Source organism: Micropterus salmoides, unplaced genomic scaffold (genome assembly GCF_014851395.1).
Source record: "Micropterus salmoides isolate LMB-PRFRI ecotype aquatic unplaced genomic scaffold, ASM1485139v1 Ms_hic_scaffold_16, whole genome shotgun sequence".
NCBI lineage: Eukaryota > Metazoa > Chordata > Actinopteri > Centrarchiformes > Centrarchidae > Micropterus > Micropterus salmoides.
In genome coordinates, this window is record NW_024040707.1 from 18281232 (window position 1) to 18305011 (window position 23780).

Consider the following 23780-nt stretch of genomic DNA (forward strand, 5'->3'; position numbering starts at 1 on the left):
CCTGAGACACTGTGCTTCTGTGGGTGTGGGGGTTGGTGGCACTGGACCACCTTAAAATGTCTTTCAGGAGACTAATGACCCTAAGAAAACTAGAAAACAGGAGCTGTACTCGTCCTTTATGTTGCACAGATCTATGGAAACAAGCTTTGTAAAAACCCTCAGGAGGTTTTTAATAGGATTAGAGGCAACACTTTACTTTAAGTCCCCATATTTTGCATTCATAAGCACTATATAAACATTTCATAAAAGGCTTATAACACACTGTAATGTAGTTGTAAGCAGATAAGTGTGTTTATTTGTGTGTTTGTCAACAACTATAACTATTCCTGTGGGCACCCATAAGTGGAGGCTGGTGTATAAACAGATGATGAATGACAAAATGGTACAAAAACCAGTTGTAATGATACAAAATATGGCTTTTCTAAAAATTGTTGACAAATACTGTACATTACACTTAAACAATGTCCTAATGGCTACATACAACTATAATTGATTATAGTGTGTTATAAGCCATTTATTAAATGTTTGTTACTATGTTTCTTAACAATAATGCTTATGAAACCTAAAAATGGGGACTTAAAATGACGCACTGAGCATGTCTTGGGAAGGCATCAGTTGCATAATAAGCTGTTAACAGCTCTAACAGTTGTGGCATTGAAGCATAGTTAACATTACTAAAAATTACATTAATGCAACATTTATATTATTTACATTTTTAGCATTTTGATTAATGATTATGACAAAAAAAACTGTTAGCTTATGTGCTGTCCTGAGGCTGTAGATCCTGCTTTCTTCTCCCATTAAAGTTCCTATATGTAGGATTTTAAAATGACTTTGGCGACTCGTAGTGCTGGATAAAAGAAAGTCACTCGCATGATCAGTTTTCACTAGCGTTGTCTTATTTTTCTACAAACAAAAGCGCCATCAGAATATATTTAAAAAAGCTATAATCACATAACAAAATCTACACACAGTGGCTTTAAAAAGGAATCCTGTAAATAAAGATCCAATATACTGAAATAAAACTGCCTATCTGACTACCTACATATTGAGGCTCAACAGCTTTAGTGTGAGACATTTCCGGACTAACTAGCCAGCACGTCATGGAATCACTAGTGACTGCTGTGCTGCTATGTGCTGTGCTCCAGATGTGGTGGTGTCTGGACCACATAGCACAAGGTGCACTTCAAAGGAGCTGAGCAGTGAATGACCACAGTCATCCTCGACCTGGGACGACGAGGGCTGCTGGCACCCATATGGGGTCTTTTAAGTGTGCTGTCTGGCCCACCTGTGATGATATCTTCAATAGTGCCATCCTTGCCCTCGTACACGGGCCGGTGGTCTTTGGCTTGCCGCTTGCGCAGCTCTGCGATCAGCTCCTGCTGCTGGTGCCTCTTCTTTTGGGCCTGGACCTGAATCAGCAGAGAGGACGTGTGCTGTTCATTGTGCTTTTTGGTACACCACAAAGTTTTATTTAGCACTGAGTAAACATCTGAATCTGTTTCTTTCAGCTCAGTTGCATGCACTTTGACTGTACCTTGGGGTCATGCTGTTTAGCCTCCTGAGCCAGTAACTTTTCTCTCATTGCTTCCTCCTGCTTTTTCCTCTGTTCGTTTTCTTCCACTGCATCCTGTTGAGAAGAGAAAAAGCTGCTCAAATAAATCCAAATCAATACACTTGTGTGGCCCTTTAAGGCTAGAGAAAACAGCTCAAAAGTGGAACATAAACAACCACACACACACACACAAACACAAACACACACTTTAATGAACATAGTATGAACATAACTAATCATTAGTATCCTTTCTCTTTCTGCCGCCCCCTTTTAACCTTTCAAACACACAACTACTTTATACCTTCACTAAGTGTGCTTTAAAACAATAGTTCGACATCTTTGGAATTATAATTATTTGCTTTATTGCTGAGAGTTAGACGAGAAGATTGATACCACTCTCATATTTCTACACTAAATACACATCTACAGGAGGCAGCCAATTAGCTTAGCTTAGCATTAAGACTAGAAACAGACAGCTAATTGTGGCAAGAACGCAAAATTAGCTCTGTTGTATGTTGTCGCCAGGCTAATGTCAGAAAGGAAGTGAGTTTGCTGTTGGCTGGTTGGTTTGTTATTTTGGCAATAACAGACTGAAAAACAGAAAAAACAACTCCTCGTATTCTTTACCAGGTTTCATGTTACTCCCTTCTCTCCTAGAACAACTTGGACTTGTAACAAGTGTATTTCCCAATTGTCAAACTATTGTTTTAAATTACACATACAGACACACACATATGCAGAAATCCCTGTGATGAACATTTCCTTCAGCAGATCCCATAAATCCAGGCTGAGAACAATCTCAGGAAGTGTGCTGTGTGGTGGGGCAGGGCGAGGCTGTCCGGGGGTAAAGGGGAGGAGGGAAGGAGGGGGGAAGAACCAGTCTAAACACCACAGCTGCAGCTCTAGAGTCGGACCCAGCTGGCCTTTCCTGTTATTTGGCCTCGGACGATACGCCACGTCCTGTGGCACAGAGGCAGCCAAAGCTCTGCCCTGCTCTGCTCTCACTGACATTGACAACATACACATCTGAAACCAGGGAACTTCCCGTCTGACCAGGAGAGAAAGCGGCACCTTGTCAGTACAGAAACGAGAAAAGATACATAGCTGCTGTGTCTGCTTGGCATCCTCACCTTGTAGGCCTTGATGAAGCGCACAAACACGGGGAAGAACACGGAGGGTGGAGTTGTCTTGGCACTCTCTCCAAAGTAGTTCACCACATTGTTGAAGGCTTCCTAGAATTGGGAAGGAGGACAGTGACAGAGTTGAAGTAATGTATGTAAACACTGTCGAGTTGGGAGTTATAATTGGTTGTGTGTTAAAGGTCAGTGAGCTCTGGGCAGAAGTTTGCTCCCCGTGTATTTTTCAAGTTTTTTTCCCTTTGAGGTTAGGCGGCGAGGACAGTGTTGGATACCTCTGCTGTTTTGGCGTCCTTCTGCAACTTGTCCAGCTGTGGGTCACTGGCCTGGACAAAGGCTTTCAGTACTGAATGGTCGTGGAGACTGCACTCTCTCCGGATGAGTTCCATGCCTTTCCCCAGCTCTCGAACGTCCAGCAGCACATTTTCCAGAGATACTTTTAGACAAGAAAGATGTTTTATTTATAGAGCTATTTACTATAATACTAACGTATGAGCAAACCATTAAAGATATGTTTTGAACTTAATTCTTCATATCGTATATCTTCAAAATGCTTTGTCTGAACTCACCTGCTGCAGCTTTATCCACAAAGTGCAGTTCATTGTAAAAGTTGGCCAGTTCAGGGTACTTCTCTTTCACAATGAGAGCTATGTAGTGGAGCAATGTCATCTTCCTGTCTGTTGACTTTGTGTCCAACAGCTGTGTAACAATAGGAATGAATGGCAATATCAACAAAAGCACTGCACATGTGAACAGTGTAATCTTTTTATGCTTATTGTTATGGGAATGAATGGAGCACTTGAAAAATGTCTCCACATTCTGCTAGGTAATACTCACCAGATCAAGACTTTGCAATTTGAAGCCATAAACACAGCCTCGCTTGCTGCTGTTCATGTAGTTTCCCAAGGCTAAGATGATCTATAGGGAAAACCAGAGAGTAAATGAATATGCATAAATTATACCAATGCTGATGATATAAGAACTAATAAATGCTTCTTACCTCGAGTATCCTTTTCAATTTTGGTGCAGATTTCACTGACCCAGAAGCAGCAATGATTGCATTTAGCTGTGGCGTGAGCATGTTGACGTTCTCCGAAAAGTTCCCAACAAAGGTGATGATGTTCATTCTCTGCGTGAGCCTCTCAATCTTGCTGAAAAATAACATGAAGCGATCTTCCTCCGCTAGCTGGTCCAGTGGACGCCGCTCACGCTCGTACTGACGCAGCACCTTCACCTCCGCCTCCGTGGGCAGAAAACGCATCAGGCACTCCACAAAGTCGACAGGTAAGGCCTTGAGGTCAAACCTGAGTAAACACAAAATTTATTAGTAACTTGTTCTATTTTGTCTATGGTTCAAAAAGCATTTCAAGTCCAGGAAAAGTGCGTACTTCTCTATTGCTTTGCAGATCTCTTCTGTGGTCTTGTTAGCCTTTCGCAGTGTGATGGCTAAGTTCTTGGAGCGATTGGCGTCCAGAAGGGTGACTTTGTTTACCGCCTTCTGGGCTACTTTGCTCTTTGTGCAACAGAGGTCCACAATTGGACCCTGGGCTCTGGTCTTAAACAGCTCCTCAAACTTCTCCAGATCCAGCACCTGCACATGAATGACAGTTTACTTACTTGTTGTGAACTTATAGGCTGAAAACACATTTTCTCAATCTGCTTTCTATTATGAATGCTGAGCTTCCCTGTGAACACAGTTTTCTGCCAAAAGTAGACCAATTTCTTGTTTTTCTCTAGTGCGTTTTTGCTTAAATTGCCAGCACTGTCGATCTGATCAAAACACCTGCACAGTCCTGAAGAAACCATTTCCCTGAGCTTTTGGGTTAGACCCTCAAAATATGTAACATGTCAAAAATATGTAACGATACCTTGTTGCTTATTTAGTCATGAATATTTAATGATATATAGTTTTGAAGCCAAGTTTTCAGGGACTTTTTTAGTGGTTTAATCGGCTTGATTTACCTCTAGCACGCGCTCATCATCAATCTCGTTGAAGACTGTGCCATTGATCTGATTGGGCTTCAAGGCCGTCCAGTTAAACACAGGCAGGCGGAACTTGGTCTTGATGGGCTTCTTGATTCTGATAGCTGTAGTCAAAAACGAAATAAAATATATATATGTAAACCTGTTATTTTGCTGCAGTGGAATGGAAAGCAAAGACACTCAAGTACAAAAGTACATAACAAATATATGTCATTTTGTGTCAGCTCTCACCTGAGAGACCCACACTCAGGATAACTGAGGGAGAAGCGCCTGGCAGAGGTGGAGCAAGAGGAGGTGGTGGTGGTGGGACTGGTGCATTTGAGCCTGTAATTAATGTACAAGAAAATATTAAAACGTATCTTCCTGGAATGCTAGAACAAAAGACTATTAGCATTTTCTGTATCAATTTATTTATGAATTAATTTTAGTGTCATTTGATAACCTACAGATTAATTTTCTTCTTTTTTTGCTATTATCTTCATATTTTATTTAATTCATTATAAGCCTGCATTATATGTTTTGTAACCTATATGTTTTGTTATATGCGGTCCTGAGAACATCTCTCCTGTGCTACAGTCTGCCTGCACAATCACACATAAGAGAAACAAGCCTTGTATTTCCCTTTCCTGTCTGGGGTAGAAGAACACTGCTGTGACATCACCTGGCTTGGCACGCATGAACAAAGAAGGGGAACTGAAAATAAACCTCCTCTAAGGGTCTGTAGTCAAACAAATTCAACTTTCACATATATTTGTCACTAGACATAATCAATGTGAGTCATGCTCTGTCACCTGATGCAGAAGGAAGAGGAGGCGGTGGAGGTGGGGGAGGAGGTGGAGGAGGTGGAGGAGCTTCACTGGCTGGTGGTAAACTGGTGTCTGGTCCTCCTGGTTCTGTTAACCCAGCTGTTGAACCCAAAGACAGCTGCCCAATGTCACCCAGTGGGATCCCAAGGCCGCTGACCCCAACACCACCCACGCCTCTTACACCCAGTGGCTCGATGGCAATTTCTCCATCTGGCTTCTTGTGCAAACGGATGGTGCCTTGCTGTTCGAGCTCCAGCAGCCGCCTCTCAATATTGTTGTGCCTCTGGAAGGCGGCATCCTTCTCCTTGATCATCCTCCTCAGGGTGTTGACCTGGGTATTGGTCGACTCGTACGTCTCCTGAACATTCACCAGGGGGCAATAATGAGCACACCACAATGACTCTACATACCAAAAGAAACATCCTGTTTCCTGCTGACTTAATTTGCTATCACAGCAATTTAGCTACATACATCTGAAACTGATCTTTGGTGACACACAGCAACGTGAAGTGAAGCCTTTCTGACTCAGGCAGGCAAGCAACATTACATCATTATGACTGTCAGCTTACCCGTATTATTTGCAGGTCCTTATCTTTCTGAAGGAGCAGCTTCTCCAGGTCAGCTACTTTCATCATTGTTTCATTCTCAACCTCTAGCAGCTTTTCCGTCACCTGGGAAAGAAGACGGAGCGAGCAACAGAGATGAAAGGTGCTGAATACAAGAATTGATCCACGCCACAGGCATCTTTTCCAGTTCCACTGCCTCCCACTCTCTTCCCTACACAATGTGCATCATCAATAAGAAATATGATATGCCCAGCAGCATGATGCAGCAACAGCATGACACAGCTTTCTGTTTTGATTTTGAACAGATTACACATGTTGCAAAGGAATTCATAGGGAATCTTCACCCTCATCCTCCCCCATCATTCCTGACCCATGAGAGCAGAGTTTGTTTTTAAATTCCTCGAGTGATGTCAGGACTGCCTACGACCTTTCCATGTGAGGAGGGTCTTTGCGAAGCAGCGTGGGATACGAAGGCAACTGCCCAGAAAGACTGAGCCAACATGAGAACAATATTAGGATTGTTTCACGCACAGTACTTTCCAGCATTCTCCACCCCATCATTATTCTGAACCACTTGTGAAATGCAAACACTGAGTAGATTTCTAATCACCACATAGGAACAGCCAAGTTAAGTACATGGCTGGTGAAACACAACAATCTCATAAATGAGCCCGGAGAGCAGTGTTGGTGGCCCAGACTGGGTGGTGCACTTACGTGAGACAGGTGCTCCTCCAGTTCCTCCACCTTCTCCAGAGCCGCATTCTTCGTCTCCGCATCTTCCAGCAGACCACCCACGTCAAACACGTTATCCAGGTAGGCCTGGATCTGCACCGACAGCTTGTCACTCTCCGTGTGTTTACATTTCTGATGTGAGGAAAAATGAATATCAAAATTAGTTATACTCTACACACTCTCTACACAAGCTGTACAAATAGTCCCTACTGGAGGATATGTTTTTGATTTGGCCATTTGAACCACAGTGTCGTCCGTCACATTACCTCCAGGTAATCATCCAGTCCCAGCTTGGTGAATTCATACTGCAGATGGACTCTGAAGTTCATGTCCTCAACTGAGTGGACCACGATATTGATGAACTGCATGCAAGCAACCTGTAGCACAGACACAGACAGATTTAGATTCAGGTATAGAAATCTATTTATTTGGATGAATAGATGAAAGCACACATATTCACACCAAAACGATTACATCTATGAATAATGCAAAGCTTATCTTACCATGTAGTCGATGTTTCCCTCCTCACAGCGGAAGTAATCCATCAGTCTCTCAAAGCGATGCTTCTCCTTACACACCTAAAATGCAAAAGATGCAAGTATACAGAGGTTGTTCATTGAATCCACAGTGATGATTTAGAAAAGTATTTTTAACAACTGACTTATGTTGGAGGGGTTTTGACATGGTAGGGGACACAAAACTCCTATAGTATTGACAAAATGTTTAAAAAAGAGAAAGGATTAAGTACATTTATTTCATGGAGAAGGTCACAGTAAAGCTGCAACTGAAAACCGAAGTTTGTATGAAGAAATGGGAATCACTGCGCGGACTATGCCAGAACTATGTATTTTAGCTTAAAAGCATCACTGTCTGTTTTCCCCTTTAATTTTCCTTTTTTCCCCCCACAATTTACTACTTATGTTATTATCTATTCCTACTTGTCAACAAGATCCAATACTTAATGTTTGTGAATTGTTCTGTTGTGTCTTGAATTGTTGCAATAAAAATAAAGTTTAAAAAAAGAGTCCCTTTGAAGTCCTCTATGTATCTGCTGTATTATATGAACTCATGTGACAAATCATAGCATACTAGAGTATTTTGTTATGATCCATCACATTCCAGGATGAAACATACTGCACCCCAAGAGATTTGCTGTATGTACACAAAGGATGGCTTTCCCCATTTGCAACAACAACCTCTCAAAAGCTTGTTATAAGCATGGGAAGGGAAGCCAGCTAAAGATTCAGACTTGGGATGGATTTTTTAAGCCCATTTCCAACACAGAAATACACTGGAAGGGGGAAGGGATGTTTTTTTCAAAAATTCCATGCCCATTTCTGACAACCCTAACTAGAAATAGTAGTAGTTTTGGACCTAATACGTGTTTACTGGTGCTGCCTTTCTAGTGAGATTTCCTGTCAGAAGACCTGTCACCTTTTATTAATGTATAATTAAAAAAAATACCACTACAGAAATACCATCTTGTTTTGACTGGTGGGTTGATTAGCTCTTGCGTCTCTCTGGGGCTTTCGGCTGCGAGGTAATTGTCTTGTTCCGGTGTTCGGATGAATGTGCAGGCGAAAACCGAGAGGCTAAGCAAACCTTTGTGGTCCACTGGCTCCCATCAGGGAGTTGATCCTTATCATTGTTCAAGGTTGGCTCACATCTGGTGTCTTAATGAGACTAATGACCGCAGACAGGCCACCGTAGAGCTTTGCTTACTTACATGCTCAGCACACATGAAAACTCCCAGCACCACAACTGTCAACCCTCTACATTGGCCCAAAAATACCTCATACACACCAGCGATGTGGGAAATGATCGCAATTCAGTTTAGGTCGATTATAAACAGTGCAAGCAACAGGTAGCAGTGGTTCAAATTTCATTAAAACATTGCTTTGGGCACCTCTTTGAAGTTGTCAAATGCTGAGAGGATGATCTCGTGACCTCCTCGGACAAGACAGACGGCGGCCAGCAGTTCAAGGACCAAGGCTTTTGTCCTGGAAGTACAGGAGACATTTGTTTAGACAACATACTCAAATTAAAGGTGGAAAAGCATAATTTTTAACACATGTGTGCTGCCAGAATGTACTTCCTCAAAACTGGTGCAAATACATTAAAATACAGGAGTTGAAATGTATAATCCCAATGAAGGCAGGTCTTTATAGCTGTAAGTGTTTACCCTCCTAGCCTTATTATGAAGTGATCAACCCTGGCAGTTTACCACTAATCTGTCTTTAGTAAACATTACTTTAACAGCCTGTATATATACGCCTATGATCCCTGACTTCAGAGAGAAACTGAGCCCCATGGAGAATGGGGGGCCTATCATATGAACTTGCTGCAGGGTTTCCCCTATTCTTTGACCCAGCCCTGCGCCTATGGAGAAAGGGGCCTCAGTTCTTACCGTGAGTTCTTATTGTTCAAGCTGAGAGCAATTTCATTGACTGCGTGTGCGTGAGACATGACCATGTTGAAGCCATACTGCATGAGGGAGAGAGAGAGAGAGAGAGAGAGAGAGCGAGAACAGGATGTGGTCAGAAAAACATGGTTATGTATTCAGCACTTGGCTGCACAGGAAACACAATCCTCACGTTTATAACACTTATCTATCAGATTGTGTGTGAGCCTCTAAGACACTGTTTTGGTGACACTGTTTGTTACCTGATAGTTCATGATTGCTCTCAAGCACATGATGCAGACATGCACATCATCTTTTTGGCTCACAAGGCGGGAGTTCTTGATGGTTTTGGTGTTCGAAATCGAGCCATAGCTGCAACAGATGGCAAAAGTTAATATCTGGTAGAGAGAGTCAGTGATCAAACTCAGTGTTTGATGGCTTATTTCATTTATTTATTTTTTATCTATCTGGTATTCATATGACTCTTGTTTTAAGTGTGTCACAAAGAGAGAGGCAGAGAGAGAAAATTACAGAGAACGAGGTCTGACAGAAAAAACTTAGATGGCTTTTGAGGTTACAGATGCATTATGGGAGATGCCTGGTTTCCGTGCTGCTGTCAACAGACCTAAGTCTATGCACACAGACTACTATTATGTAACTGTTTTGCACAGTTGTCATGTAAAATTACTTTTCTTGTGCAGTTTATAACTGGCTTTTACTGTCTTGTGATCCAGAATTTTTGTAGGTAATACTACATGATACTTAATGTTATACTAATATATTTAACAGTAATCTAAATGCATGAATGCCTGAAAGTTATTCTTGGTGACTATTTTTCTGTTTATGTTAATGTTTATTTACTCCTGTCAGACTTTTACATCTTGTGTCTCTTCATATCCTGTCTGTGTGGCTCAGTGATGAAGAAGAGAATCACAACTGTCCAACAGCTGCATGCTGCAGCTCACAGCTGGCTCTCATCTGACAGTGCAGATTCACATCTGGACAGATGAGGGAGGACTATTAACAAAGAGAGACGCATAGCACAAAAGGTCAAAGACTTTAGTTTCTATCTCTGATACAGGAATCTACAGAGCCTTGCGGTCAGCAGACACATAACACATCAACCATTCAGGCACTGTCCTGAAACAAAACAGCACCAAGACAACTGGCTTGCATGCCAATACATGTTTATAGCATTCAAGGTAAGCAGAGCGAGGAATAACAGGCACAGGTAATAGCGGGATGCCAGCTTAGCCATACATACCGGAGGACAGACTGGCGGGCAGAGCGCACCAGTGTGTTGCAGAAGGGTTGGGTGCTCGTATGGTGCAGATCCTCTATGGACCTGCTCCAAGATTTAGCCTTGTCCAAGAAGCCATCCTCCCCATTCTCTTGACCCTCAAAATCCAACCTGGGCCACATACAAGACAAGACAGACAAGCCAACATAGATGCACATGGGTATAGATGAGAGGCACGGGGGAGGTTAGGTCAGCAAGGCAGCTTGGTAGAGAGCCGGAGTTTATCACAAGAACTGTCATCAAGCTGCATGATAAAGCTCAGCACAGAGATTCTGTCCCATTCAGGCAAGGTATAGCTCAACGCTACAACACATAGCATCTGTCCAGAAACACATTTAGTTTGCCAAGTATGCAACAAGGCATACAAACACATCCAAAGAATGCAATTTTCACATTTTTGGATGCACAAGCGGTTTATTACAGGCTCTACGAGACACAACATGTTAACTCAGCAGCTGGACCCACTGCCCAACCCAGTTCCTTAGGAAAGGTTTTGGCTACAGTCATGAGAGTTGTATGTGTATGTGTATGTGTCTGTACAAATTGTACACAGGTACTCACATGACAGCGCACTGTGCAAAGGAGAGGTATTCCACCAGGACGTCAAGACCTCTGTTCTCATCATTGAGGAACTCCCTGACCCACCTGTGACGCATGAGAACAGAGAGGGGTTAGCAGGGCACCGAATCAAGAACACACCCATATCCTTTAGGACTGCATTTTACCCATTAATGGAGAAAAAGAGAAACACAGGGATTGGTTTAATTTATAAGCTCCATAGAAACCTTCTTATAGGACTTTTTGTACTTCGTAATCATGTTTTTCATAACTCGGATCTTGTTTTGGCCATCCCCCCCATCACTAATATTAACTAATAACATCTATTTGCCTTATTAGGTGTGAGTACTCATGAAATAATGGCTAGAAAGGACAAATATTTACTTAGAACATTGAGAGTAAGTTCTTTAAAAGTAATTACAAGAAACTGTAGGCAAAATGGAAGCCCATATATAGGAACATGGAAAGAACTAGAAGAGATAATTAAAGGCATGGAGAAAAAATCATTTTTAAAATCAGAGGCAAAACTGACTGTTTTGAAACTGGATGGGCTGAATGCTTCCTCTCGTAAAACCATGGAGATATATGTAGATGGGTGGATGTGTATTCGTGTTATTATATGTTTAGATATGCATGTTCACACAGATTTGTAGGCTTTGCAGCCTAGTACACATACAGTACATCTCCCCTGACTTTCCTGATGCATTCATGAAATTCTTACTGGACACTGTAGATCTGCAATGATTTGTGGATCGGCTCGATTGGACAATTTAAGGCCTTTTTCAAGCAACAATGTCAAACACTTGATAGTTGTAGGACAATGAAAATAATGGTTAGTTGCAGCTCTACTTCACGGTGTTAAGAACATCTTTATTCATTTATCTTTGTATATTTTTGATGAATAAAGTTCTTACTCTAACACCTAAAGTTAAAATATTGTATTGACTGAAGTTAATTGCTAAGATAGCGGAAAGTGGCGACATGGTTAAAAAGAAGTCAGGCAGGGCAAGAAACTATGGAACTTGCCATAGTTGTGCTTGCACACAATATTCTGTGCATCATTTCAAACATTTAGGTCGCATTCACTTTCGCTTTTACCGAATGTGGCTAAACCTGCTTATGACAACCTGTCTGATCGTATGACAGCTTGTGTTTATTCCTTGTCTGACTTATTCTTGTAGCACTGTCACCGTATTCCAATATTTCAGCAATAACTTTGTGAGTATGATGTTATCATAACTGACAGAAATGATTACAAATTAAATTACATTACAAAAATAAGTCCCAGGTTATAATAAACAGGAATTATCCTTTACAGCAGCACCAAACGGGGTCTCTCCTCCCCTGACTGAAAGAACTTGGAAGAAATGCCAGGGAAAGTGAACTAGAGCAAAGCATCAGATTTCCTCCCTATTTAATTCCACTTTTCTGGAGAGAGAAACAACTCCAAACAAAAGAATGCCCATTGAGATGAGAAAAAGAATGTGGAGGGCATATGGCTAAAGGAGCTGGGCTCAGCTTGAACCCCTGACAGTCAACAGTACTGCCTCCCCCACAGACTCCCTTCACCTCCTCCCCCCACTTCTTCAGGGAACTCCAGGGGGCGACAGGATTGGGGTAAAAGGTTCTTAAAATAGTCTTTAAGAGCTGGTGATCATGACAGACTGCTTGTCAGCCAATGGCGAGTCAAGCAGGAAAGCAATTGAGATCCTTAAAGTAGCGGTGAGGTGAGTAGAGGTGAGGAGAAGAACAGAGGAAAACAAACAAAGCAGTGAGAAGTAAGATTGGGTGCAGGAGGGAAGCAGAGAGGAGGGGGTGGGCAAGAAGGCGGTCTTGATCATCAGTTTCCTGTGTACCCCCCGCCCCCCTACCCCTTCTCCCTCCTTGCCTCTGACCCCTCACTCCTTCCTCTCTCGCTCCTTCTCCCTTCCTCATCTTCTCTCCAACTAGTTGCTATTTCAGATTTTCTTGGCAATCTCCGGAATAACACATCAGAAATGGCCCAGGATTCAGACACACACACAATAAACCAGCATCTGTTACACTTAATCCAACCCACAAAAATTGTCTCAAAATAGCTTTCTTTTTTCTTCTTTCTTTCTTCTTTTCTGTGAGTCTGTCTGGGAAAGCATTGAAAGGGGCCTTTATTGATGAAGCCTAATAGAAGTGGCAAAGTCACGGCAGCACGTTTTTTATGTGAAAGTATCTGTGTGACATCGGATTATTATATTCAAGTATCACGTCTGCAACAGTGAGATAAAGGCTAGACGGTGGGTGTATTGTAAACTGTACAGCATTGTGCTGCCTATGTCTGTGAGAAAATCTGACCAAATAATTCAAAAAGATTGTTTGCTTTAAAATGTGAGAAATGTGTAAACATAAGTGTATCCTTGTGTGTCTTTTTGTGCTTTTCACTGGGTTCAGCATTGGTCAGCCAGGCTTCCTGTCCCTCTGGCATACACAACAAAGCTTCCTGCTCAACACTATGGGGGAGTCGATGAGGCAGCACAATGGCTACCATCTGGGCATTATGAGGACCAGCTCTATGAAGTGGAGCTGCAGAGCTTGGCAAGTTAGAACAATGGGGGATATCTGGGCACCAGAAAGAGCTCTGGGTCCCTGCAGCAGCAAGAGCACGGAAAGGACTATTCTTCACGAGGGTAAACAGCATTGTGGTTTTCTTAAGCTTTGTGCACCAATAAAAAGAACTGTGCAGTTCACCAGAAAAATGGAAGAGATAAGAACTGATTACCCGATGTGGTTTGTCCTCAGTGAGATCTCCAGCTCCCTCAAAACTTTTGTAGATTCCTGTACCCGCCTGCGAAACTTCTGTAACACATTATGAAGAGAGAGAGTTTTGCTGCAGATTTATCATTGTACAAGTACAGAGTGCCGGGAGAGTTTACGGGTTCCTTACTGAAGAGCGAGGAGTACTCCACCGACTTAGCATTGCACTCCCGTAACATTGTCAGACTCACAGTGGACACTTAAATTTATGCAACAAGACCAGAGATCTGGTCTTTTTTATTCCACACATTCTTTTTCTTTGGTGCCTACATTACCCAGAATGCAGCCTCAAGCGGAGTTGAGGTAGCTACAGTGGTCAGATAACCTTTCTCAACCCCAGATTCTTTTCATTTTCAAACTTGTAGTCTTCAAACCCAACTGACCTATGAACTGCCTTGCACTTGAGACAATTTATTAGACTTAAAGCAGCTCCCTCTGTAGCCAAAAAAGGCGTTCTACTGCTTTTTTCAATGCAATCGTACTCTCCTAGACCTGTGAACAGACTTTGTTGTGTGGACTAAGTGGACACTATATCTGAAAGGTCATTTGTACTGTCTCACCTTTCGTGTGACTCCAGGGTCTAAGTATCCTCGTAGCTTCTGGATGTAGGTGTGAGGCGGATTCTTCACCTGAAACCTCTCCTGAAGATACACAACAGAGTAAGAATCGTAATGTGTGTTTGCTGAAGTCACTGTGTTGAGTGCTGAATGAGCAGCTTGATGATTGCAGGTATGTGTACATTATGAGTGCTGGCTTCGGTAATTTATGAATAAATTAAGAGTTTATGAATGCACCTGGTCACAGATCAGGTCCCACTTCTTCTCATTGTCATACTGCCTGAGGAGCCGGGCTTTGTCCGGAGGAAGGTTCATAGAATTCTGAAAAATATAAAATGTGTGCATTAGCTTCATTTATAACCACATATTTCCATTTTGTCTTTTTCTTTGACTATTTATAGAGGCTGTAACTAAGTGTGTGTCAGTGACTCTGGCGCCAACGGTAGAGCACAGCCGAAATTTTGGGGACTTATGACTTCACTTCCTGTGTTGACTTTCAGCATCCTGCCACAGGAGATGATCCGCATCTCCTCTGCACTCCCAAGTCTCAATATCTCCCAGGCAACACTTTACTGTTAACCACAACAAGCCACTATCAATGTACGGGCCTATTAGCAGAACTGTCATCTAATCCACCCTTAAAAACGCCACATGAGATGTCCTGAGGCAGCTAGTTTACTGTGGCTCAAATTAAACCCTAAATGCTCTAATTTGTGTTTGGAGACCAACCCACTTAAGCATTTTATGTCCTCATGTTAGCTGTAAAAAATAACATAAAGTATACGACACACGTTTTTGACTGATAACTTCCTTGACTGAGCCAAGAGCTTGTAAACAGGGGACGTGACGGAAATCTTAAAAATGAGGAAGCACAACAATGTGAGGGAGCTCGCCAGCCCTTGAAACTGATCGCCTCAGTGTTTCTCTTTGAAGAGACATTAGGGACTGTTTGCACTGGGAACCCCCATTTTTCACCAAGTATCAACAGTACCCCGTAAGCCCAGCCGCAAACGGCCTGTCAGTTTGACTTTTAACCCGCAGCTATAACTCAACCTCCTGTCTAAAACGCAACACCCTGTTAACCCATCCCAGGCCAGACGTGATGTTCACACTGGTATTTTGCCACTGGTGGAGTGTTTGACAGCTGGAAAATAACAGACACCTGTTCCTATGGCAACCACTCACAGTCACTGGTAGCAGTGGAATATCACATGAGAGTATTTTAAAATTAGTTTTCCACATCGAGACCACATTGCTCACTCTATCAGCACATCATGAATCATGTTGTCTAAAGAGGACAGAGGTACAAAAGAAACGGTGCTTATGTTTTTCTTTTCTTTTATTGAGCTGACTAATAATTTCATGCAAAATAGCATATTTTTGTAAACCCCAAATTACAAAGCACACACGCAGCAACCTTAAACTGCAGGTGGATTCCATTAAAAAGCCCTTTAAACATGCACAAATGCAATGCCTGACAAACCTGTAACAAGCTATAACTGTAGTGGAAAGCAGCGCAAAGATGTAACATATGGGGTTTTTGACAAAACCTGCTTTATAAATCCCATGCAGAAAGGAGGAGAGAGGCAACATGCATACCAGATGTCCAGAATTACAGGAGGAATGTATCCTGTTTATAGTAGTACATTTTCTCTCTTGTCTGACCCCCAAGCTGCTCTCTCTCCTCTTCTGTCTCTCCTGGGAGAAATTTGACCAACAACAGAGTCTTCAGGAAAATTGTACAAGGAAGTGAAGAGTAGTGTCCCATCTGTAACTGTCTTGAAAAAATGTCTCTGACACAATAAAATCCCAATCTGAAAATACAATAGGTATCATGTCATTTTGAGAATTGAAGACACACTGAAGACTGAATTTAATACTGGTCTGCCAGTTAGGTAATGTAAACAAATACAGGTGGGGTTGTGTGCACGTGTGTGGACCTACAAATGTAAAAAAGTATTTCTCGAATGATAAGGGGCGGTAGAGAAGAGGCTTCTGCTGCAACAAGGCAAAAAGCAGAGGGGATGTTTTCTTTCTGACTAGATTTGAGCCAAGTAACCCAATTTAGCTAATTTCATTTCACTTTCTCCCACAGTGATACAATCTCGCACTTCCTGTGTTTATAAGAAGCTAAAAAGGAGTCGTTTTAGGAGGAGAGGGGTCAGAGGCACTTGATAGTTGTGGACTTACAAGGCCCATTTCAGGGGTAGAATACTACAGAAATACCAAAAATTTTCTGTGCTTGTTATGCTACCACGTTGCCCACATACTCTCTCCTCCAGTGAGGCCTTTCGTGTTTGACCTGAGACTGGCTTGACAAAGGATTCAATGTGGAGCTTTGTTTTGATTTGGTGCTGTGCCATTCCCATCCTTTGACATTTGAGATATTTTTTTCCTCATAGAAAATCCCTAACAAAGGATGGTGGGCAGGTCAGGGTAAAATCCGGGTAAAACACAACACCAGTACACTGAACAACCAGATGAACTGGTTCTATTGTCACCACTATCTATCGAGTCATTAGGCCCCCATTGTGAGCCAGAACACGAGCTGCTGCTGAGGAGACAGAATGAAATACTCCACTGTATTAAACTCTAATGTAGTTAAACTTGTTAAAATACTATTAATATGTTTTGCTTGTTGTGTAAAGATCTCTTGCACACAAATCTCAGTTATAGAAAAAAGTCAATAAATGCAGTGACAATGGAAGAAATAAGATTGTAGAGGATTAGTGAATAGTCGAATTAATCAATATTAATTTGGATTTGATGATTAACTGTTTAATAAAAATACCAAAAATTAGCTTAAATGTGATTGGGGCCCTGGGCTCTAAGAAATTATGATCACTATTTTCTAACATTTTATAGACTAAAGAATTAAACAATTAATCAAAAAACACATTAAATATTTAATTGATTGTGAAAATAGGGTTTGATTTCAGCCCTAGGATAAATAAAAGGTTATTAACCTAAAAAAAGTATTATGCACATACAAAGAGAAAAACACATAATGGGACAAGTGTTTAAGGGTAAATGTTGTGGAGGAGATTTAAGCAGAAGAGTCAGGTACATAAACTCTAAAACAGAGAGACATTTGAGCCATTGACTAAGGAAGACGGGGATTTTAAAGACTCAACAGTTAGTGTTGTTGATGGGATCAGGTTCCCAGTTAAGGAGGCATGGAGGGTCCAGGAGAGCCATCAGGGACTCAGCAGAGCGCTCAAGTCATGCATACACCCCCAAAACAGGGGGGGGGGGGGGGGGGTTACAATTAGCCTTGAGTTGAGATTATGACTTGCACACCAGTTTGTTTTTGTATAGGGCACTGTATAGCCAGAGTGTTACGTTGCTACAACTCAAGTGAAAGAAGTTTATTCTGCAAGGTGTCTTTGGTTAGGATGTAGCTGTGTTTGTATTTTGGACTGTACATTTATGATAATTAACGAATGTGATTTTTTTATGAATAACATGAAATTGTTGTTGTTTTACTTTGATGTGTTTAAGTTAACTAAATGACTAACATCTAATAAGCCTGGTCAATTTGGTCAATTGCTCTCTATTATATAGTAAATGTATTTTTCAGTGATTTATGAAATGTGAGACAATGAAAGTGAAAAAAGTGATTTTAAAATATTTTCTTAATGTTGGGACTTTTTTTGTAGTATTGTTTGAAAATGTACATTCAGCATTCTTTGTCTAGAGACACAGTTAACAGGTATTATGGTTTGTCTTGTCCCATGTGAATCAAATGTTCTGACTGAAACTCAATAGTCTAAGACTAAGCAAATGCATTCAATGCGATTCTCTCTTCTGTGCTCTGTCAGTGGGTTGGAAGCACAGTCTGTGTTTTTATCTATACTTTGATGAGGTTTACAGAGGCCAGACTAAGTTATCATCGGCTCAGGGGCAAGTGAGTGGGTGACTGAAGTGCTTACTATGCTGGACAGAGCCTGTGGCAGTTCAGATATTGAAGCCCAGACAGACCTTTTTACTCCCAACAAGCCTGAGTGTCTGCTCATCAGGGTGGGGTCCAGGAAGAAGGGGCCTATGGCACGACTAAACTGTAAGCTGGCCAGCCAGGACAATGAAGGGTCACAGCCGCTCACAACAATGCACTGAGCTTAAAACACACAATTAAGGCAAGGCAGGGTAATTTATTTAAACATGTAGCCTATAGCCCATTTCTTTGACAATGGCAATTCAAGGTGCTTCACGGATTGCGTACCAGTAACCAGTACAAGATAAACAGATATCAATGTGTAGCTTCATATTTACTAGATGGGTATGTAAGTGGTATCAACATTCTCGTCTAACTCTCTAAGAAGCATATTTCCCAAAATGTGGAACTATTCCTTAAAGTTCTAAATAAAAATGCCAGTGTCAACTAAAACTTTCACTGTGGTGGTCCTAACCCTTCAATTAATTTCAGGACACATAACATCATTTTAAAATCAATACTCTGACCTTTTAGTTGCCAGTTTAGAGACTTAAGAGTCTTTTTTTTGTTTAGCAGCTGAAGCCTGAAAAGAGACCATGACATGAAGCAACTGGAAATAAAAGCATAGATCAGCTTTTTGAGATCCAGTTTGCATGTTGATCCTGCTGCATTTGCTAGACTTAAGGCTTGTGCAGACTACACGACTTTCAGCGTCGGCCGATCGCCGTGCTGTTCACACTACACAGCTTGCCGTCTTGTCACAGGAGTCTTCAAATCGCTGTGGCGTTCACACTGCGTGACTGATCTGTGACAGGGGGTCACACACTACACGAGCTGACAGCGGCTCTGTCACCCGATGAGAAATGAGCGAACCTACACACAAAACGGCTGTTGTTTTTTTATTATAAAGATGGCCGTTATTAAGACAAAGAATATGGGTGAAAGAATGGATTAGCATAGGCAGGTAGAAGGGATTGTCTGAGCTATAGAGAGAGCTGGAGGTGAGTGAAACGTGTTTTGCGGTGGAAAAAGTAGCGGCAAATCGAGCTAAAAATCCTATAGTGTGAACTAGGCTTCAGAGGATAAAAGGCTGACATTGTAAGTGATTCCATTTGGCTGCCTGCTAAAATGTTTGAGTCCAGGATAACACTTTTCAAGAACATACCAAGAAGCGGTAGGCAGAAGCTGTAGCCTACATGAAAAAGCAACACATTTCTGAGCATACTTCAACGATCCCGTAACAAAGGAAACTGGACCAGCCAGTGAGGAGGAAAGATCAAGACCAGAAGCTCTTTAATGAAGGATAGCCTACTGTCTGAAGATGGTGGAAAAAGCCAGGCCACTGATCCCTATCACAAAGTAAAGCCAACAAGGAGGCAAAGAAAACACAATTAAAATGGGACCTGGCATGACTGGTCCCATACTTTAGAAGAGAAAAAAGGCAGTGATGCACCAGTTCCTATGCCAGAGGTGGCTGGATATAGTTCAAGAAAAATGTGTCCCTCAAAAAAGAAGAAGGCAGAAAGTGAAAGAAATCCCGTCTTGAAAGGACAGGAAAGGTAAATACAGAACCAACTTCTGGGCTTCAGTCTGTCACACTTTTCATGTACACTTACAGTAGCTTATGACTACATGAGGTGGGGCTCATCAAGCCAGATGACCTAATTAAATCACGTCATTCATGGTAACTGTAGGTGTGAATCACACTTAGTCTATGACAGCATCTAAATTTATCACATTAGCTTTTCATTAATGACTGCCAGTGCCATTGTTTGGGTTCCTCCTGTTCTTTGGCATTGAAACACAATGAAAGTGGACAGGATGAGAGGCTCAGCAGTTGTCGTCACGGGCTGCCAGGACTTCCTGAACTCTTCAGGAAATCAAAAACTGCCCTGAGTAATGTCAGGTTTGTACCATCTGTTTCTGTGTGTATGTATGAATTGTAGGTGTTTTTCCAGCTCCCAGGTAAGCTCCCAGGTATTGAAAGTGACAGAGCAGAGTGTGAGAAAACACTGCCCCCCTTTCTCTGAGCAGACACCCGATCACTCTTTGGAGAGGTAACCTGAACCAGGCAATCACAACAAAGCATGAGTCCCGCACAAAGATGCTGGAAAACCAGGAGGCCAACAAAGCTGATGCTACCAGCTCTCCCAAAGACAGAGATGTTTTTCTAACAGGCTGAGAGGTAAAGTTTTTACCTTACCCCGTCTGTAAGTTTACATTGATCTAAAAAGCAGCAAATCCTCACATTTGAGAGACTGAAACCAGTAAATCGGTTGCATTTTTGTCTGATAAATGACTTAAACGTTTCAAAAATGATTAGAATTGCTGTTTATTTTCCATCGACTGCTTATCTGATTACTTGACTTGTCGTTTCGGCGCTATTATAGATGAAAGCACAGATGGACAAAACTCAAAGCCATTCTAATGGCTGAAACTTTCCCTAAGTAGTGTTACAACAGGAGTTTAAAGGCCACACAGTTTACAGCTGTGGTGTGAGGTTTTCAGACCCTTTAGCCTTCTCTGCCCTCCTGCTTGTCTACAACCTTCCCTTCTCCAGCCTGAATGCACTCTGAAGCCCCCTCTCTTCTCCCACGAACCCACGTCTTCTAGTCTGTGACCTCTGAGTCACTCTGTTGAGAGAAATAACTTCCCCTCCAGTCCCTTCTTTACAACACACGAACAAATGGACATTCCACAGCCAGTCAAAGCAACAGGAAGTTGATGAAATGCCATTTTCGGGTTGATAAACCAAGACCCACCTTTCAGAACCCATTTGCTAATATGTTTATTTAACATGTGACATAGCACTGATCGACATCCCAGCGATAGCTGGGTTCAAGCTAGAGACTGTTATCATCACAGGGCCAAACCAACGGCCACAGTCTGTGATAAAGATGAAAATGTCCTGATCTTGGGGTTATTGTGAGGCCAGATGTTCCTCAATCTTCAAACGTGAGCTGAAATGCGCACTGTGTGCTTATCTAGGAAGTTTTTGTGTTCCAAAACAACAGAGACATAAATCTATTTCAGCAATCCCACCTGACAACTATATTGTCCAATTCATTTGTTTTTTTGAAAAAACATACTGTATCTAGGAAATGTGAACACAAACAAAGATATGAGTGAGGTTAAGACCGAGTTATTAATAAATACTACAATTGGTCATGAATTGGAGGCATTTGTTCATTCCTGTGTGGCGAACATCCTGTTTGTTCTCCTCCGTGCGTCCGCTCAGGGCCCAGGGAAGCCCCGGCCAACAGATGATATACACAGGGAATGTCAGGAATGCAGGTACATGAATGCCTCAATAACTCATGCCGGCCAGACCTTTTGACACACTGCCCAGCTGAAAAGATAAAGGTCGGCCAAAGAGAAAGGGCAACAAATCTGAGTCTGAGCTGTGGAGAAATGAAAGTTTTGAATCAGCTGAGCTTCTTGGTGGAGGGTGGGAGAAACTTTGATAAAAAAAAAAGAGGAACAAAAACCAAAACAAAAAGAAAATCAAGACGGTAGAATTTACATTCAATGAATCACATTATCAGTCATGTCTTAAAAAGTTTCCCTTTGTTTCTCAATATGACTTCATTCACTTCAAGTGTAACTGTAAAAAGGCAGAAGTTGAAGTCTTCTTGAGAAATGAGAAGATAAAGCAAGACTACTGTATGTCATTTAAGGAAGGCCTGGGAAAAAAATACATCATACCACTAGTGTATAGCAGAGCGAACATGAAGTCGTAATCTGGTGGCTCTTTAAATGGGCTTAGAACAGTTCTTCTGGGCATCCACGTAAAAAAGAGTGTAGCGGTACAAAAGGCACTAGGGGATGAGGCCCCCTTTCTAAAACAACATTGACTGACAGACTCCCCATTGTATTGAGGAGGAAACCAACTTCTCCAACCTACAGCCTTGGTGCAGCTGCATTAGAGCAGCATGCAAACCCCCAGTGCCATGTACAAATGCACACATGCACATAACAAAACAAAAAAATGGCACACACATGCATTGCATACATGAATAAATCCAGATCCACGCACTTTTTTGTAATGTCTGCAAACAACTTGTATCTTACTAATTGCCATTTCTGAGGCTGGTGACTTGAAATTTTATGCTAAACTAAGCTAACTGGCTACTGGCTGTGGGTTCATATTTACCAAAAACACATCAGGGTGGCATCAATCTTCTCATCTAACTCTCGGCAAGCAAGAAAAAAAGTGTATTTTCCAAATTTATGACTATTCCTTTAATAAAATCATACTATCTATGTGGGCATGTTACATCTGTTCAGTCATGGTCTTTAACTTGACCTTTGCTTTCCAAAATAGCTGCAAGGAGAGAAGTGGAAAAGCATTAAACCTCCCCATAAAGCCTGGCCCAGTTTGGGGAATTGTAGCCCGAGGGGGGAGAGAGCCAGGTGGACAGCCTTGTGCTCAACCCCCCTGCCTGCTCTGCTGCTCTAAAACCAGGTTAACTGTGTGTACCCAACTCCCATAATCCCCCTCTTCCTGGGGCATAGTGGTGGGTGGCTGAGCCAGATGCACATATTCGAACTTAAGTGACATCACACAGTTTCTCTCTTTAGAAAAGAGTAATGGTGGGGATGATGTGTGTGAGAAAGGGAGTGGTAGACATAAAAGGCACATAAATAAACTGCAACCACCATTAAACAAATAAAATTGATTTAGGTTTTATGTCCAATAAACACAATCGCACAGCTTGATTCCATTAGTTCCACTTGAGTGGCATCTATCAGACACTGCAGCTTTCTTTAGACTTCAGCCATCAAGAAACAGTGATGTCAGACATGGCGCTAGAGTCATATTGTCAGCATATCAGTAACACTGACTTAACGATTACAACTGTAGTTTTCTCAACATTTGCTGCCACTTAATGGTGAGACTGGCTTCAACAGCACATCTACGCATGATGCAAGTCGATGTCAGAGTAGAAAAGAAGTGGGGAGTTGAGCAGAGCCAGACAAATCGCATGGTTTCCAGTGCAATCAAGTGGTGAAAAAATAATACTATGCTGCTCCCATAACAGGTCTTAAATATGTGTGCGCTGTTTAAAAATGTTGGTAAAGTCATTACGACCAAGAACAGTGGCAGACCGCCAGTTCAAAGGGAATTTTCCCTCTCTGAGTTCTCCTGTGGCCTGAGCCTAGACGAGACCGCAGGAATCCAGTGGTGGATTGGTGCTCGGGCACTTTGAAAAAGGATCCCTGGGCCAGACGTGCACCCTTGAAAGTGCCACTCACTCGTCTAACATAATTTTCATAAGGACAGAGTCATATGGAGAAGGTTTTACTGTAGGACACATGCACAGTGAGAGTGAGGACAAAAAGAGGGGGAAAGAGTCAAAATTATCAAGAGAATACTACCAATGACCAAGATATAATTTTATATATATGGCTTCTATGTTGTGCATCTACCTTTTCTATCTGTGAGGTCTAGGTAGATCTGTATC

The 23780-nt window shown here is 42.0% G+C and overlaps 1 protein-coding gene across 5 annotated transcripts in view; it reads right to left on the reverse strand.

Moving 5' to 3' along the window:
- Nucleotides 1-23780, reverse strand: part of fmnl3 (formin-like 3) — a 32035-nt gene that overhangs the window by 3918 nt on the left and 4337 nt on the right. For 4 of the 5 annotated variants that reach the window (XM_038722562.1, XM_038722563.1, XM_038722559.1 and 1 more), the window contains exons 2-24: nucleotides 14619-14702; nucleotides 14385-14465; nucleotides 13790-13866; nucleotides 11041-11124; nucleotides 10444-10590; nucleotides 9443-9551; nucleotides 9186-9262; nucleotides 8685-8778; nucleotides 7282-7356; nucleotides 7045-7155; nucleotides 6761-6910; nucleotides 6050-6151; nucleotides 5466-5838; nucleotides 4906-4998; nucleotides 4654-4778; nucleotides 4080-4282; nucleotides 3692-3995; nucleotides 3529-3609; nucleotides 3261-3390; nucleotides 2967-3127; nucleotides 2686-2787; nucleotides 1538-1630; nucleotides 1289-1412 (exon numbers count right to left, since the gene is read on the reverse strand). In XM_038722562.1, coding sequence (XP_038578490.1) covers nucleotides 1289-1412; nucleotides 1538-1630; nucleotides 2686-2787; nucleotides 2967-3127; nucleotides 3261-3390; nucleotides 3529-3609; nucleotides 3692-3995; nucleotides 4080-4282; nucleotides 4654-4778; nucleotides 4906-4998; nucleotides 5466-5838; nucleotides 6050-6151; nucleotides 6761-6910; nucleotides 7045-7155; nucleotides 7282-7356; nucleotides 8685-8778; nucleotides 9186-9262; nucleotides 9443-9551; nucleotides 10444-10590; nucleotides 11041-11124; nucleotides 13790-13866; nucleotides 14385-14465; nucleotides 14619-14702 — 2980 coding nt within the window. The remainder of the gene's footprint in view (nucleotides 1-1288; nucleotides 1413-1537; nucleotides 1631-2685; nucleotides 2788-2966; nucleotides 3128-3260; nucleotides 3391-3528; nucleotides 3610-3691; nucleotides 3996-4079; nucleotides 4283-4653; nucleotides 4779-4905; nucleotides 4999-5465; nucleotides 5839-6049; nucleotides 6152-6760; nucleotides 6911-7044; nucleotides 7156-7281; nucleotides 7357-8684; nucleotides 8779-9185; nucleotides 9263-9442; nucleotides 9552-10443; nucleotides 10591-11040; nucleotides 11125-13789; nucleotides 13867-14384; nucleotides 14466-14618; nucleotides 14703-23780) is intronic. The other variant, XM_038722564.1, reaches the window with a different exon arrangement.